General features: G+C 35.2%; 1 protein-coding gene across 4 annotated transcripts in view; it reads right to left on the reverse strand.

The window, feature by feature from the left end:
* Positions 1-15549, reverse strand: part of Cblb (Cbl proto-oncogene B) — a 165322-nt gene that overhangs the window by 78864 nt on the left and 70909 nt on the right. For all 4 annotated transcript variants that reach the window (XM_042676809.1, XM_042676811.1, XM_042676808.1 and 1 more), the window contains exon 4: positions 6313-6459. In XM_042676809.1, the coding sequence (XP_042532743.1) occupies positions 6313-6459 (147 nt within the window). The remainder of the gene's footprint in view (positions 1-6312; positions 6460-15549) is intronic.

Consider the following 15549-nt stretch of genomic DNA (forward strand, 5'->3'; position numbering starts at 1 on the left):
GAAAAAGATGTATGGAAAAGTCATACCAAGTGATAAAACTAGAGAGTGCTGCAGACAGAATCAGGAGTGAATGCTGACTCTGTAACATGTACTTACAGTGCTTTTGCTGAAAAGCACTTATTTAGACCTGCAAATTAACTAAAAGCAAGATAAAAGCTAGGCATCTCAGCCTCCTTCCATCTTGTATCTATGTCATTTACCCTGAGCCATTCTTTCCTGCAATCACTTTATAGCCTCCTGGAATCCAGAATGGGACAGGTCACTTCCAGGCACCAATGACTTGTTTATGTTTTACTAGGTTACAACCCTCAAGTGAAGGAGAGAAAACAACTTCTACAGAGCCCCTCCCAACATAAGGACTGGAATAATGACCACCTGAACAAACCTGTGCCTGCAACGGTTTATGCATATTTCTCTCTCCCTTTCCCCAAGCTCTTTGTCTATTTATACATATATATATATATATATATATATATATATATATATATACACCTCAAGTCTGTTCACTCGGTGGAAGATGAGCTAAAGTGCTGTCTAATAAATCTTCTTTCTCTGCTCTTTGCCATGTTTCTTTATTTGGCATACAGGTATGAGTGCTAGATCTAAAATTTGGAAACACAGGAGTTTTAGACACTATGTTTCAGCTCTTGCTTACATGCCAACTCCTAAGCATGCTGTCCTTCAAATAAGTAAGTGATCTCTGCCCTCCATCCTTCCATTTCATAATGCACATTCTATACTGCAAAATTCAGTTGAATTTAACGAACACAATTCCTGAAAAATCTACGCAATACACACTGTTCTGAGCTACTTCTAAAACACAAAAGATGAATAAATAAACTGACTGCGTGAAGCTCATAAATAATAGATTAATTGATTCTGTTAATCATAGATTAACAGAAAATATTATATTCAGATGAATGATTTTACTGTAACAATGAAAGCAGAAAAAATAATTTAAGAATCAGGTGGTCAGATGATAGTAATAAGTATAATGTGGTGAATGGAATGAACTCTAAGAAATAATATGAATAAAGACACAGAAAACTTCAATTATTGATGTATCAGAGAAGAGTCAAATAAGACAAAGTGACTGATGCCCACAGCATAAATGAAGGAACTCAGAGTCATAAAGGGGGAAAAAGGTGTGTGTGTGTGTGTGTGTGTGTGTGTGTGTGTGTGTGTGTGTGTGTGTGTGTGTGTGTGTGTGTATGTGTGTGTGTGTGCATATATATATATATATATATATATATATATATATCTCCAATCAACAACTACTGAGAGTCTACAATGTATAAAATACTCAAAAGGACTCATTCAATAACCCTTAATTTTTTTTAATATATTGAAAATGCAGCTAATATATGTAGGAATGTTGAATACAAAATCTGACATATAGTATCTCTAAAAATGTCTTATTTTCACTAACTGGTATAAAAGAAGTCATTGGAGAGCTTCACCATCAATCAGGAAAAATAGCTATGCATTAAACACATATACCATAATATAAACATGTTTAAAATATAACAAAAATACAAGGATCATGGCGGCAAACTGTATTTAAGGCTGTATACAACTAAGGAAATATGCAGAAAAAAGAGACTTTTTAACTGGGCTTGAAGAAAGGGGTAAATTCTAGCATAGAAATAAAGAAGGAAAAAGAAGAGACACCTAGGGATTAGAATTATAGGATGACAAGTTAGTTTACAGTAAATTGGTACAAATTCATCTATCCATGCAAATATGCAGGTAGTCTGTAATTATTAGTGCCTACTCCTTCCAGGAAATGTGCCAGGCTCTGAAAAGCACAGGGGAGTAAGAGAGTTTGTGCTTTCAAAGTAACTCACAAATCTAGCAGGAAATGAAATATAAATGTGTCAGCAGTTCATTGCAATCCAGTAGGAGGGATGTGAGCTCAGGTATCCATCAACATGGAATAAAGACATGTACTTCAGATACTCATAGGAAGTTTTCACAGCAGCAATGCTGACCAGGTTTGGCACAGAGACCACTCAACGAATAATGGACAACAAAGATAATGTGAAAAAAAAAAGAAGTATAGGAGAGGAAAGATGAATAGAATGTTGCATATTTTGTTCCTTTGCAGATGAACTAAGTAAATAGAGATGAAGCTAGAAAAAAGACAAAAATAACAGACTAACCAAACCTATCTCCTAAAGGTTGTTGGGTGGATGGAGTTTTAGACTTTCCCAGAATTAATATTCATGGTAAATGACTGGAATGATTAACTCTGCTTCCTGGAAAACAGTACTACTTTCAGAACACCTGGATAGCCTCTTATTTAAGACAAGGACACCTATCAGAATGCTGTTGCAATAATTCAGGGAAGAATCTGGGCTTGAACTAGAAAAAAAAAAACAAACTAAGTGAGAAAAAGAGCACATCAAAGAAGATTCCAGAATTATAATGGATTGGTTCTTTTTGAATTATGGTTTGTTTGGAAGTATATGACTAAGTCTCCAACTGCTAGCTACCTGTCTTGTTCAGAAAAATAAGGGCCACACAGTCTAGGCATATTTAATGTCTCCTTCCCTCCCAACCTTGTCTTGTCTTTCCTTAACAGCTAAAAACGCATTTTATAACCCTCTTGCTGAAAAGATTCTGCATTAAAAACTGCTGTTCCAGAGTATAAAGATTCAGCTTTTGTATATTTTGAATGTTGTTTTGTATGACTTGTCCTCTTTCTTTCTCTACATATTTCTACTATTTCCTCATGCAACGAGTAAGAGAACAGAAGCGTGACTGAATAGTTAACATACTGGATTAGAAGTAGGACTCAAGCAGTAGAGTGCCTGCCTAGCAAGCAGAAGGCCCTGAGCACAGAACAAAGGACCCCCAAAATGTTTGCGTGTTTTGTATAAAAAATTAACTATTGAAAAATTCTCCAGTCAGTTTGCCATGATACATTTAGTGCTGCTGATTGCTTGTGCTCCTCTAAGTAGGCACAGCCTTTTGGCCAGGAACTCAGGGGCTCATCTAGTCCTGCCACAACATGAAAAGGTTAAGAATTACAAAATGAAGCACTAGCCATATGGTTAGTGTTGTGTTGTGTTCTGCTATTCCCTGTTTTCATGAGGTTTAAATCTGGAACTGTCTCTTTCAGTCTTATATAGACCTATGAACAACAGCTGGCTTCCAATCTTAATTCAATGGTAATGTTTTGTTACCACTGATTCTGTTCTTTTGGAAAGTAAGCCAGTAACAGGCCTTAGGATAAAAGTCTACATGATAAAATAAAAATCTGTTCTAAAATCAAAAACTAACCTCTTAATGGTTGGCATTTGAAAAACAGTGCTGTCTTTGAAACATCTGGAAAGGTATCAATGTGTAGTAAGCTAGATGACAGGAATGTTTGAAGACAAGAATCATGTTAAGGAAGTGCAAGTCAGTAGTCAAGGAAACAAAGAGAAAAGAATTCAAACCAAGAAAGTTTACACCATTCACCCACTTGTTCATTAAGCCAATAAAACATGTGGAATTATGAGGTAAAAGCTTACAGTTTCTCTAATACTCCTATAAATATGTGTTAAGTTGAAATATTGCTCTCAAAACTAAAACAAAGAGTTAAATTTCAGAGCTTCCTGGGGTCATTGAGAACAAGAGACAAAGAAAAAGGATTTAGGAAGCTAGGAGACTACTTAATCAGCATTTTAAGGGTCCCCCCCATTTAAAAGGTGGTAGTTATTTCACAAACATGGCAGTAAGATAGAAATTTGAGTCCGCTGATGTCTGTGGTTATAAATTAAAAAAAATAAAGATGTCTCAACTGCATCATTCTCTGTGGCTTGAGGTATCAGCAAAGTAAACCCTTCAAAGAAAAACATGTGAACAAGTTTCCATTTCTTACTGACCTTATATCAAGTAAACAATTTTCTAAGTCACCAAGAAATTCCACTTTGCACGAAGTTAACTACTATAAAGAATCCATCCATATATTTTCTTTAAACTTTAAGAGAAAATTTATCTTCCAAATTATTAAGTGTTTGCACTAAGTTTGTACCAATACACAAACTGAAAACCTCTCCTTTTCAATCCAGAGCTCATTATTTTCACTAATGTTACTTAGTACAATCTATATAATTCAGGAATAGGAATACTTTTAATTCCTCATTTGCAAATGGACATAAGAATATTATAAATACTTAGATTTTTAGAATGAATGGATGTCTATGTTACTTGCAAAACTGGTGTTTTCTCTTTTAATGCTTAAAAGTAATTCAGAATGTTTCATTATCAGAAGTGGAAAATAAGCCATGCTTACACAGGTAATCCTAGCTACTCAGGAGGTTGAGATCTGAGGATCGTGGTTCAAAGTCAGCCTGGGCAGGAAAGTCCATGAGACTCTTAACTCCAATTAATCACCAGAAAACCACAAAGGGTCCTGTGGTTCAAAGTGGTAGAGTTCTATACTTGAGTTAAAAAAGCTCAGAGACATTGTCCTGTCCCTGTAGTCAAGCCCCACAACCAAAACCACCACCACTAACAACAACAACAACAACAACAACACACTGAAAAACAGACTTTAGTTTTGGTGGCACTGGAGTCTAAATTCGGGGTTTTGTACTAGTGCATTACCACATGAGCCACATTCTCAGCTTTTCAAATTTTAGTTATTTGGGGGGTTTGGTTGTCACATTTTTGCCTGGGTCCATTCTTAGAACAGCAGTCTCCTACCTAAAGCCCCCTGCTTACCTGGGAACAAAGATGGGAACCACCATACTTGGCTCAATTGCTTAGATGTAGTCTTGCTAAATTTTTGTTGTTGTTGTTGTTGTTCTGGCTGGCCTTGAACTGCGATCCTCTAGACTTTGTATCCTAAGTAGCTGTAGGTGTTAGTATTTTTAAGTCAAATTGTTAATATTTTTAAGGCAAATTACACCTGTATTTCTAGCAGTTTGAGAAAGAAAAAAATTCTAAGTTCAAGGCTCCCCAAGCTTCATAGCTTATGTGAGGACAGCCTGAACTACATGAAAAGATTCTTTTCAAAGAACAAAAACAGCCAGGTGCCAATGGCTCATGTCTGTAATCTTAGCTACTCTGGAGGCTGAGATCTGAGGATCGGGGTTCAAAGCTAGCCCGGGCATGAAAGGCCAAGAGACTTTATCTCCAATAAGCCACCAGAAAACCAGAACTGGCACTGTTACTCAAGTGGGAGAGTGCTAGCCTTGAGCAGTGGGAGAGTGCTAGCCTTGAGCTGAAGAGCTAAGGGACAGCACCCAGGCCCAGAGTTCAAGCCCCAAACCCCCCTTCCCAAAAAAAAAGGTCTTCTGAAACAAAACAAAAAATACTTTCTTTATTAAAATGTTTCTTACTCTAAGTATTGACTAATCATGTGAGATCTAGTAATTGTTAACTAATTTTAAAAAAGGGAAACCAAGGCAACACTTCCATTCGTGTCAAAGCACTGAATCCATAAAAAGATCCCAAATTTTAACATATCTTATTTCATTGGTTATGTAATAACACAGTGTTACAGAAACAATTAGCACAGTACTAAAATCAAAACTATGTAAAATCCACTGTTCTTCCTTTTTAACACAAGTATTGCCTTCACTCAAGGGCTTTCTGAAAGTGTTACTTACCTCATTAAAGGTTCTCATGCTCATTTCTTGATCATCTTACAGAAGGTTTTGTTTTATGTATAATATACTGAAGCTATACCACTTAGATTGCTACACAGATTTTTTGTCTGACTGGGAAATAGCTATTGGAACACACCTCTCCCTCACTGTTTTATAATGTAGCTCTGTGATTACATGATCTACATGTCTTGTTCACACATAATGTATTTTGTGTAGTAATGAAAGGAATGCCTGGGCCAGGGTGGTCTCATACTTCAATTTCAGATCTTCACCAAGCTTAAGGAACCAGGAACCACCTCCTGCAGGAAGCAGCCTTTGATTTCTGTGATTTCAAAGCTGCCGTTTCCCTCTCTCAATGTTAGCAATGTCTTATTATGGTTTTTGAAAGTCCGTAGCCCCTTCCTATTTATTTTGTATATGTGATTAGGTATGTACTGTTACAAAAATTAGGAGCTTCTTATGTGTTGAAACCATTTTATATGCATCCACCGACTCAATTAATTTTCACCAAATACATAAACCTATATAATCTGACTCCTACTGTGTAATAACAAAGAAAATACTCCAAATATCAACCAAAATACTTCTCAAAAATAGTTAATATATTTTCTCAAAATACCCCTGCAAAATCTAAAGCATGTTCAAGTAAAAGCAAAATGTGGTCGACTTTGAGATATGAATCCAAACTATAACAATGATTTTTACTTACTTGTCTCCAAAAAACTTTCTCCAGAATTCAGCAGCATCTGCTTTAGTAATGCGGAAGTTGTCTCCCTGGAACTGACCGTTGGGAAAGATTGCTTTAATTTCTGCCAGCATGTGACTGAAGATGAGGGACAGTTTTGTGAGATTTCGTCTATGGATATAGGAAAAATAAGCAGATAGAAAAATAAATCTCTATATGCATATAGATTTCAACAGAAATTACATTAAGACAAATAGAGGTTTGTATATCTACTGAAGTTTTGTTGGTTGATCATGATTCTTAATCAAGCACTTAAATTCTTAATAGGCTTTCATATGGTAATTTATCATATATTAATTTAACAGGAGCATGACGAGCATAAGATATATGATTTCAAAAAATTCAGTTTAATGGAAGATCTAAGTATTTCATTAAAATGTGGTCAAATGTCATATAAGATAATGCTAAGTGAAATGAACGCCAAGATAGGGACACAAAAGATTTTATCTTTGTTGTTGTTTTTAATGTACTTATAATGTACTATGTGGTGTTTTGTTTCTCTTGAATGTTCTTCCCCCGTATAACACCTGTTTTCACTATATTTGATGTAGGGCACTGGTGCCCTACATCTTGTATATACATTTTTCTATTTGGGGAAGGGAAGGGAAATAAAAAAAAGCTGAAATAAGGATACAGGTTGACCCATTGTAACGATGAGGTGTGCAAGACACTATGTTGAAAATGAGCTTTACAACTTTGCGGGGGAGAGGGAGGAGTTGGGGAGATAGAGAGGAAAAAGATGGTAAGGGAAAAACAAAGGGGTAATAATGTACTCATCACCTTACTCATGTAACTGTAACCCCTCTGTACAATGTCTTTACAATAAAAAATATATTAAAAAATGTGGTCCAATATAAAAGATACACACAAAATCTAGTGTGACTTATTTCTACTTGAGTTAGTAGAAGAAATCTGTCATTAGAGGAGAATCTAGAAAGTAGATGCTTGAAAGATGAAAGACCTGGAGTATAAAGATGGTGACAAGCCAGACACTGATGGTTCATGCCTGTAATCGTAATTATTCAGGAGACTGAGATCTAAGGATCCTGGTTTGATACTAGCTGGGGCAGAAAAGTCCCTGTGAGACTCTTCTCTCCAATTAACCATTCAAAAACCAGATGTGGGCTTGTGGCTTAAAGTGATAGAGCACTGGCACTGAGCAAAAGAGCTCCCAGAGTGCTAGCCTCACAAGGGGGGAGAAGGGGTGGGGGGCGGGGAGAGGAGGGGGGTAGTACACAGATAGATTCTCGATAGCATATGAAGAATGGCTTGAACAGATTTTTGTCTCATCTTGTGGGTCCTCTCTTGATTTTGAAAATCGTTTTCTTTCATGAGGAGTTTTTTGCTGCAATCCCATTTGTCAATTCTTGCTGTTATTTGTTGAGCTAATAGAGCCCTACTCTGAACAAAGGAGGAGGCAACAAATGCTCAATAGGAAATGTACTCAGTACTTGCTCATGTAACTCTAACCCCTCTATTCAGTATTTTTACATTGAAAAAAGTACAAAAAAAAAAAAAACCCAAAGTTATTGCCTGGTGTCTGTATCTTCCAATGTTTTCCTACACTTCCAAAGTGTTGTAATGTTTCAGGTCTTATTATCTCCTTTGAATTGATTTTAGTGCACCCAAAGAAGAATACATGAACAATCAAATGGGAGACAGTTCATTAAAAAAGTAGAAGTAGCTAATAATTATTTGAAGAAACATATGACATTGTTAGCAAAAAATGAAATACAAATTAGAACAACAGTGAGATGTACTCTCACCCCAGTCAAGGATGGCTTTCATCAAGGAAACCAACCAGAATGTTGGCAAGAATGTGTGGAGAAGAACCATTCATACTTAACACTGTTAGTGGGAATGTCAATTAGTACAACTACTGTGCAAATCAGTACTGGAAATTCCCAAAGATAAAATTACAAAAAAAAAAAAAAAAAAAAAAAAACCAGAACTACCATATAGTTTCTGAAGAAACAAAAGTAGAACTACCATATGTTCCTGCTAGACTACTCCTGGGCATGTACCTAAAGGAATGTAAATCAATATAAAAAAGAGATATTTACACTCATGTTTACAGTAGCACTACTACAATAGCCAAGATAGGAAAACAGCTTAGATGTCAAACAAACTAACAATGACTGGATACAAAATAGTGCTGCATATGTGAGTGTTTATGTGTGTGTATGCGTACATGTTTGTATGTATATGGATAATGGAGTATTATTAGCCACAAAAAGAATAAAATTATATTATTTAGAGGAAAATGGTGAAAATGAAGATTCTCATGTTGAGATATGCTAAACTCAAAGAAACATCACATACTTTCACTTATATGTAGAATCTAGTCCTTAATACGATGTGGTCCTGACAGGAAGACTTTGGGGAAGGGACAGCAAATGGGGGAGACTGGAAAAGACAATGGTATCATGCAGCAAATATAAAAGGGGGACAGTTAGAAAGAACAATACAGTTGGAGTAAACGTGATCAAAGTAAACTATAGATAGGTTATAAATATCCTTTTGTATAGAAGTATACCGACAGGAAATTAAACTAAGTATTCATGTAACATCTATTTGACAAGACTGGACCTGAGCAGTGGGCAGCAGGAAGAAAAAAATAGAGGCAGCGAAGTAGCTCTGATTTAGGCAATACATACAGAGAGGCCTGGAAATCAGCAAAGTGACATTTCTACCAATACTCTGCCCTAGCTGCCTAATAGTCAGATTTTCTAAGGATGAGTTTCACATATGTGCAAGTTCCCTGCACAATTCTAATATGTGCTTCTTATTAAGAGATGCTATTGAAAAGAAATGGGAATCCAAAATTGATTTGACTGTCTAAAATCATACTGAAATTTGTCTTAGAAGAAAAAAAGCCACAGTAGTAGGAAAAGATTGTTTAGAAAGAAGGCAGTAACAGGTATTGGCTCCATTCCATTTCCAGATATCTAAGAATTCAAATACAGTTAAAAGAGGATTCATACTGTAAAGTAACACCATCATCTTACCATTTCTTAACACTACAACCTGATTTTGGTCAGTCTCAAATTCCTAATGTTAAGATAATAAACAAACAACCCAAACAAAAATTACTAAATAATGTTTCTGTTTTTCACTGATCTTACTTGTTGTTGTTTAGTTTTTGGGTGGGAGGGGGGCTTTTTGAACTCTTGGCTTCACACCTGCTTGGCTTGTTTGCTCAGCTGGCACTTCACCACTTGAGCCATGCTTCTAGTCCTTGTTCTCATTATTTTAGGGATAAAGCCTCAAGGACTTTTCTGGCTGAGCTGGCTTCAAACCATGATCCTCCATATCTCAGTCTCTGAGTGGCTAGAATTATACACATGAACCACTGGTGTCCAGCTTTAACAAAAGAAACCAATAGACACATGAAGAAATGCTCAATCTCCCTAGCCATAAAAGAAATGCAAATCAAAACAACACTGAGATACCACCTCACCCTAGTTAGAATGGCTAAAATCAAGAACTCTAATAACAACAGATGCTGGAGGGGATGTGGACAGAAGGGAATCTTACTGCATTGTTTGTGGGAGTGAAAACTTGTTCAACCTCTGTGGAAAGCAGTATGGAGGTTCCTCAAAAGACTCCACATAGAGCTCCCCTATGAGCCAGCAATCCCACTTTTAGGCATTTACCCAAATGATCACAAACATGACTATACTAAAGCTACCAGCACAACTATGTTTACTGCATCATTATTTACCATAGCTAAGATATGGAACCAACCCAGATGCCCCTCAGTAGATGAATGGATCAAGAAAATGTGGTATATATACACAATGGAATTCTATGCCTCTATCAGAAAGATGACATTGTCCCATTTGTTAGGAAATGGAAAGACTTGGAAAAAATTATATTAAGTGAAGTAAGCCAGGCCCAAAGAAACATAGGTCCCATGGTTTCCCTTATTTGCAATAACTAGTATATGTCTGAGACAAGCAGAAATGGTCAGATAGGATGATGTTAAGCGAAATGAACCCTAAGATAAGGACACAAGTGGTTTTTTTCTTTCTTACTATTGTTTCTAATGTAGTTATAAGGTACCATGTGATTTTTTTTGTTTCTTTGTATGTTCCTCCCCCGTGGTATAACCCCTGTTTTCACTGTATTCGATGTTGGTATAATTTGTGGAGGGGAAGGGAAAAAACAAATTGTTTAAATAGGGATACAGGTTGACTCATTGCAACAATGCAATGTACAAGATGCTATGTCGAAAAACAAAACTTTACAATTTAAGCAGTGGGGGAGTACAAGGAGGGTGGTGAGGGGAGTATAGTTGTGGAAATGGGAGGGAAGGGATGGTAGGGGAAAAACTAAGTAGGAGGCAACAATGCTTGATAAGAAATGTACTCATTACCTTGCTCAGGTAATTGTAATCCCTCTGTATTTTCACAAGAAAAAACTTATTAAAAAACATGTAACTTCCTAGGTAAAATGAACACAAAATAAATGAAGATACTATAAAAAGGGAATACATAAATGAAATGAAAGAAAGCATTGAGGTACCATCTCAATAAAAATCACTGTAAAAATGAAATTGCTAGCTACTTCCATCTTATGCATGTAATGCCTTGCCACTTCTTAGCAGGGAGTCTCATTATTATACAAAAATGCATCATCGTTTTCTAACATCCAGTCATACTTCATCACATCTCAATCTATCCAAGTGCAAATCTTAGAATCAGATGAGTCTCACATATAGACCAGATTTCCTCATTTAGATATGGCAGATATAAAATAATGGGTATTAGCAAATGAAAACTGAACTGCTTTCTTACATCAAAGAAAAGACTTGTCCCATTAAAAACTGCAAATAACATTTCTATACTTGAGCCTAAGGAAAGCATAAATCACCTTGAACAAATCTGTAATATATTATTTCTATAATTAGGCTAGGGGGTTAATTTTCCACAGAATTCTCAATTGAAACATAATTTTAAAAATTCAGTATGGTTATAATTAGGGAGAACCAACTGTTCTCTATTTTCTGAAATGGTTGCTTTCTACCTCTTGGTTCCTTTGTTCTTTAATCAGATCCAAATGTTTTTCATTTCTACTTATTAGATCTAAAGTCTGACACACAAAGCCTGTGTCACATCTTGAGTATTTGATCCACTGGCTACAGACACACAAGTTTAAAACAGAAATAGTAACAATGTATCATTTATAATCACTACTACATATGTATGAAACACTGGTTAGTTCTCAAATATGTACACAGTTTCATTTTTCCTTCAGTATGGAAAATCAAATTCTCACTTTTAAGTATACTGGAACACTTCAGAGATTTGTATCACATTATAGTTCTTTTCTATTTATATTTGCACACAAACATCTCGACATGTGCATATAGCTCACATACATGTAAATGACCTTTTTATGTGTGTGTGTGTGTGCCTGTCCTGGGGCTTAAAATCAGGGCCTGCATATTCACTGTCCCTGAGCTTTTTTGCTCATAGCTAGCACCGTACCACTTGAGCCACTGTTCCACTTCATCTCTTTGGTGATTACTAATTAAGAGTATGTCCCTGTCACTAACACTGAGATATTAAACTGAGAAATTTCTTGACAAAAAATATAATAATCATACAAAGATGACTGTAAGTAATCTACTAAGAATTTTATGACACAAGTTCTTTCTAAGGGAAGTTACTTATTGCTATGTATCATCCACTAGCCATCACCAGTTGAACCATTTTGTTAATTTGTGTGAATTTATGTATAGCAAATGATATCTCCATAAGTTATTTTGAAACACTAGCTGATCAAAGAGCAGATGTTAATGTCCAGTAAACTATTAAAGATATGAATATTAGTGGAATCTAAGAAAGCAAGGGAGGAGAGGAGTAAAAACTAAACTAAACAAAAATAAAAAAGAAAGAACAAATTGTCATGTAACTTTTGTTCTTGGATTGAGTCTTGTATATCATACTACTTTAAAATTACCTCGCAAAGCTTATAATAAAACATGTAAACTAGAGTGGGTTAGTATAGTTATTTTGAGATTGATAAAACGTCACATTTTTGAGTAAGTTTGTATAGTTTAAGGTAGCAATAGCAATACCCAACACTATAAGGACATTGGAGGTAAACAAGTGGCTAAGAAAGATGCAGTCTTAATAAAATTACCACACAGGGCTAGGAATATGGCTTAGTGATAGAGTGCTTACTTAGTATGCATGAGGCTCTGGGTTCAATTACTTGGTACCAAAATTACTTGGTACCAAAAATAACTAAATGAAAAAATTTAAATATTACTACACAGCATAGCACAGAAAACATGAAGATACATTATAATAATACAATGTGGGAGGCAGTACACTTTAATTGTAGCCAGTATGACTTAAAAATAAAATTATAGAAAGATTGGATTGTTGGTGTCCACTTAACACAAGAAATTCATAAGGAATATAATCTAAAGACTACATTTCCAAGGATTATGGAAGCAGTGTGCATGAAGAAGAGGACTATTATAAATCTTATCCTGATACAGTCTATAAAGCTTCCCCAATCACTTTTTAACTCCAGATAGTGTAACTTTGTAGCCATGCCAGACAGGATTAACAGCATCCCTTTGATGATTGCAACAAATGGCTTTATTGGGAAAATTTATTATGAAGTCTGTATGATATGATCACTCATATTTTAATCCTCCTTAAAGTCTTAACAAGTACCTATTTCAATAAAGGAAACTCTTTGTCTTTAATATTGGGTATCTTTTTATTAAACCTAACCTGTCACAAACATCCTTTTGAATAAATCTTTAAAATAGAGACTATTGTATTAGTTGAGAGAAAGAGAAAAACAAAGAGAGAAGTCTTTTTTTAATTCATTGAAAAACTGCAATGAAAGCTCCTCAAGCTAAGTAGAAAGTCATAATTGCTATGGGACTCATACAGAAATAAACAGAACAAACAATTTTCTTTGGTTCTTTTTCCCCCAAAAATTTAAACTGTACTTTCATGACATGGGTAAGATGAGAAAGCCTGACCTTTAAATTTGCTTGGCAAATCTGACCTGGGAAGAACAAGAAAATCAACAATTAAGGTATAAAATCAGCTCAGATGCCCCTGAATAGATGGATGGATGAAAGAAAGAAAGGAAGGAAGGAAGGAAGGAAGGAAGGAAGGAAGGAAGGAAGGAAGGAAGGAAGGAAGGAAGGAAGGAAGGAAGGAAGGAAGGAAGGAAGGAAGGAAGAAGGAAGGAAAGAAAGAAAGGAAGAAGGAAAGAAACAAAGGAAGAAAGAAGGAACGAAAGATCGATTTAGAAAAATTACGTGTAATGAGTCAGATCCAGACAGATAAAGAATGAATGATTCCCTTATATGTGGAAACTAGATTTATCTTATAAACTCCTAAGTAAATACACTGGGTGGCATGCAGTTTTGTACACAATTGTATTAAATGAAATACAGTAGATTCAAGGGAGATCTAAAATAAGAAGTGGGTACTGGAAAGGGTCAAGGGGAATACGGTAGAGGAATGAAGAGGAAAAGAGGAAAGAAATATAATCAAAACCCCAATATATCTCCTATAAAATTAAGAAGAGTGAGGGAAAGGGAGAGGAAAAAAGGAGTGGATGAGAATGTTCACTGATCAAGATATACTGTATTCAAACACATTATTAAATGAGTTCAAGCCACAGGATTTACTAACTAAATATAAATAAATAAATATGAAAGGAATTCCTGACTCCAAAACAATGCTAATGAATGGATAGGAGTGGCATACAATACTATTTATAGAAAGAGTGCATACAAATCCACCAAATTTCCAGCTTTTTTATCAAAAGCTTCATTAATTAAAAATCCAGGATCTGTCTCTAATAAGAAAAAGATAGTTCTAAGAGCTCCATGATTTTTTCTTTTAATTCGCTAGCATTATTTTCCTTTCTTCAAGCTAGAGCAAACAGGATATAGCAAGACAAAGAAATTCTGTTTGTCACAAGCAGGTGAAGTTTGCAAATACTCAAGTAAGTGGCTCACATTTGCTGTACTAACAGTTTCCCACAACATTAACACTTCCCTAACAGTTTCTTCACCTTAGCTCTGGAAATTTTCCTCATGGATACTTCTGTCTCACTTCAAATTTGTTGCATGTAATGGAGCAAGTAGAAAGGCAAGTGAACCACACAGGGGAAAAATGTCTCATCTGTCTAATGCTCATGGTGTACAATACTGACAAAAGAAAACTAAAAGCATGGGATTTGTCTGCCTCTTATTCTGAGGCTAAAATATGGCTGACCCAAATATAACAATAAAAAGGTATAAATTTACCAAACAATAACTATCCCCAATTATTTCAGGTATAATTTGATATGAGTATGATATCATAACATCTGGAGTATAGGAGATAAATGGCAAAAATAGGATAATAAATAATACATTGAGTACAATTAAGTTCTTAGAACCTTTGTTTCTATTAAAAGGTTAAGTTCACATTACAGATAATTTGTAAATAGAAAAAGATACAGTATATACACACAATGACATTAACAATAGAAATGTGACTGGTAGAACTGTTGTACTGTAAATGCTTTTTCTCTTTATTACATTTTTAATTGCCCTATTTTCCACAAGAAATGTAACTGTCTCTAAAGAGCTATTAAATTAATTTTTCCACTAAATCTGAAATATGTCTATAGAAGAGCAAACAGATTTTCAAATCCAGTACAATGTCTCACATCCTCTAAATGGCCCCCTAGAAACAATGAGGCTTTGGCTTTCAAATCCAAAAGTCATCTCTGCTTTGTTCACCACATATCAATCTGATTTCCAAATTTCTAAAACATACTATTAGTCCTTTCCACATAGAAGTCTCACAGGAACTTCCCCCAAAAAAGGGTTCTTTATTATAATGCCATATTTTTAAAATAAAAGGCAAAGGATATACAGGACAAGCTTTGATGTTTACAGTATAACACTAGGAAAATAACATATAGCTAGCCACACATGATCATGGGATTCATAGACCACATTTTTCTTCCATTAATCAGATGTATGTATTTTTTTTCCATTAATCACGTATTTGTTGTGACAGTATAAGATAATGACTCATGGAGAAATTTTGTCTTTTCAAATCAATGAGAACAGGCGAGATAGCTATTTTTGTAGTTCACCAGTTCTTGGCAACACAAATGTTTTGGATGATTATAAAAACATAAATATTTTGAATACGAAAT

This window comes from Dipodomys spectabilis, unplaced genomic scaffold, assembly GCF_019054845.1.
Source record: "Dipodomys spectabilis isolate Male_0828 unplaced genomic scaffold, ASM1905484v1 ptg000032l, whole genome shotgun sequence".
Lineage (NCBI taxonomy): Eukaryota > Metazoa > Chordata > Mammalia > Rodentia > Heteromyidae > Dipodomys > Dipodomys spectabilis.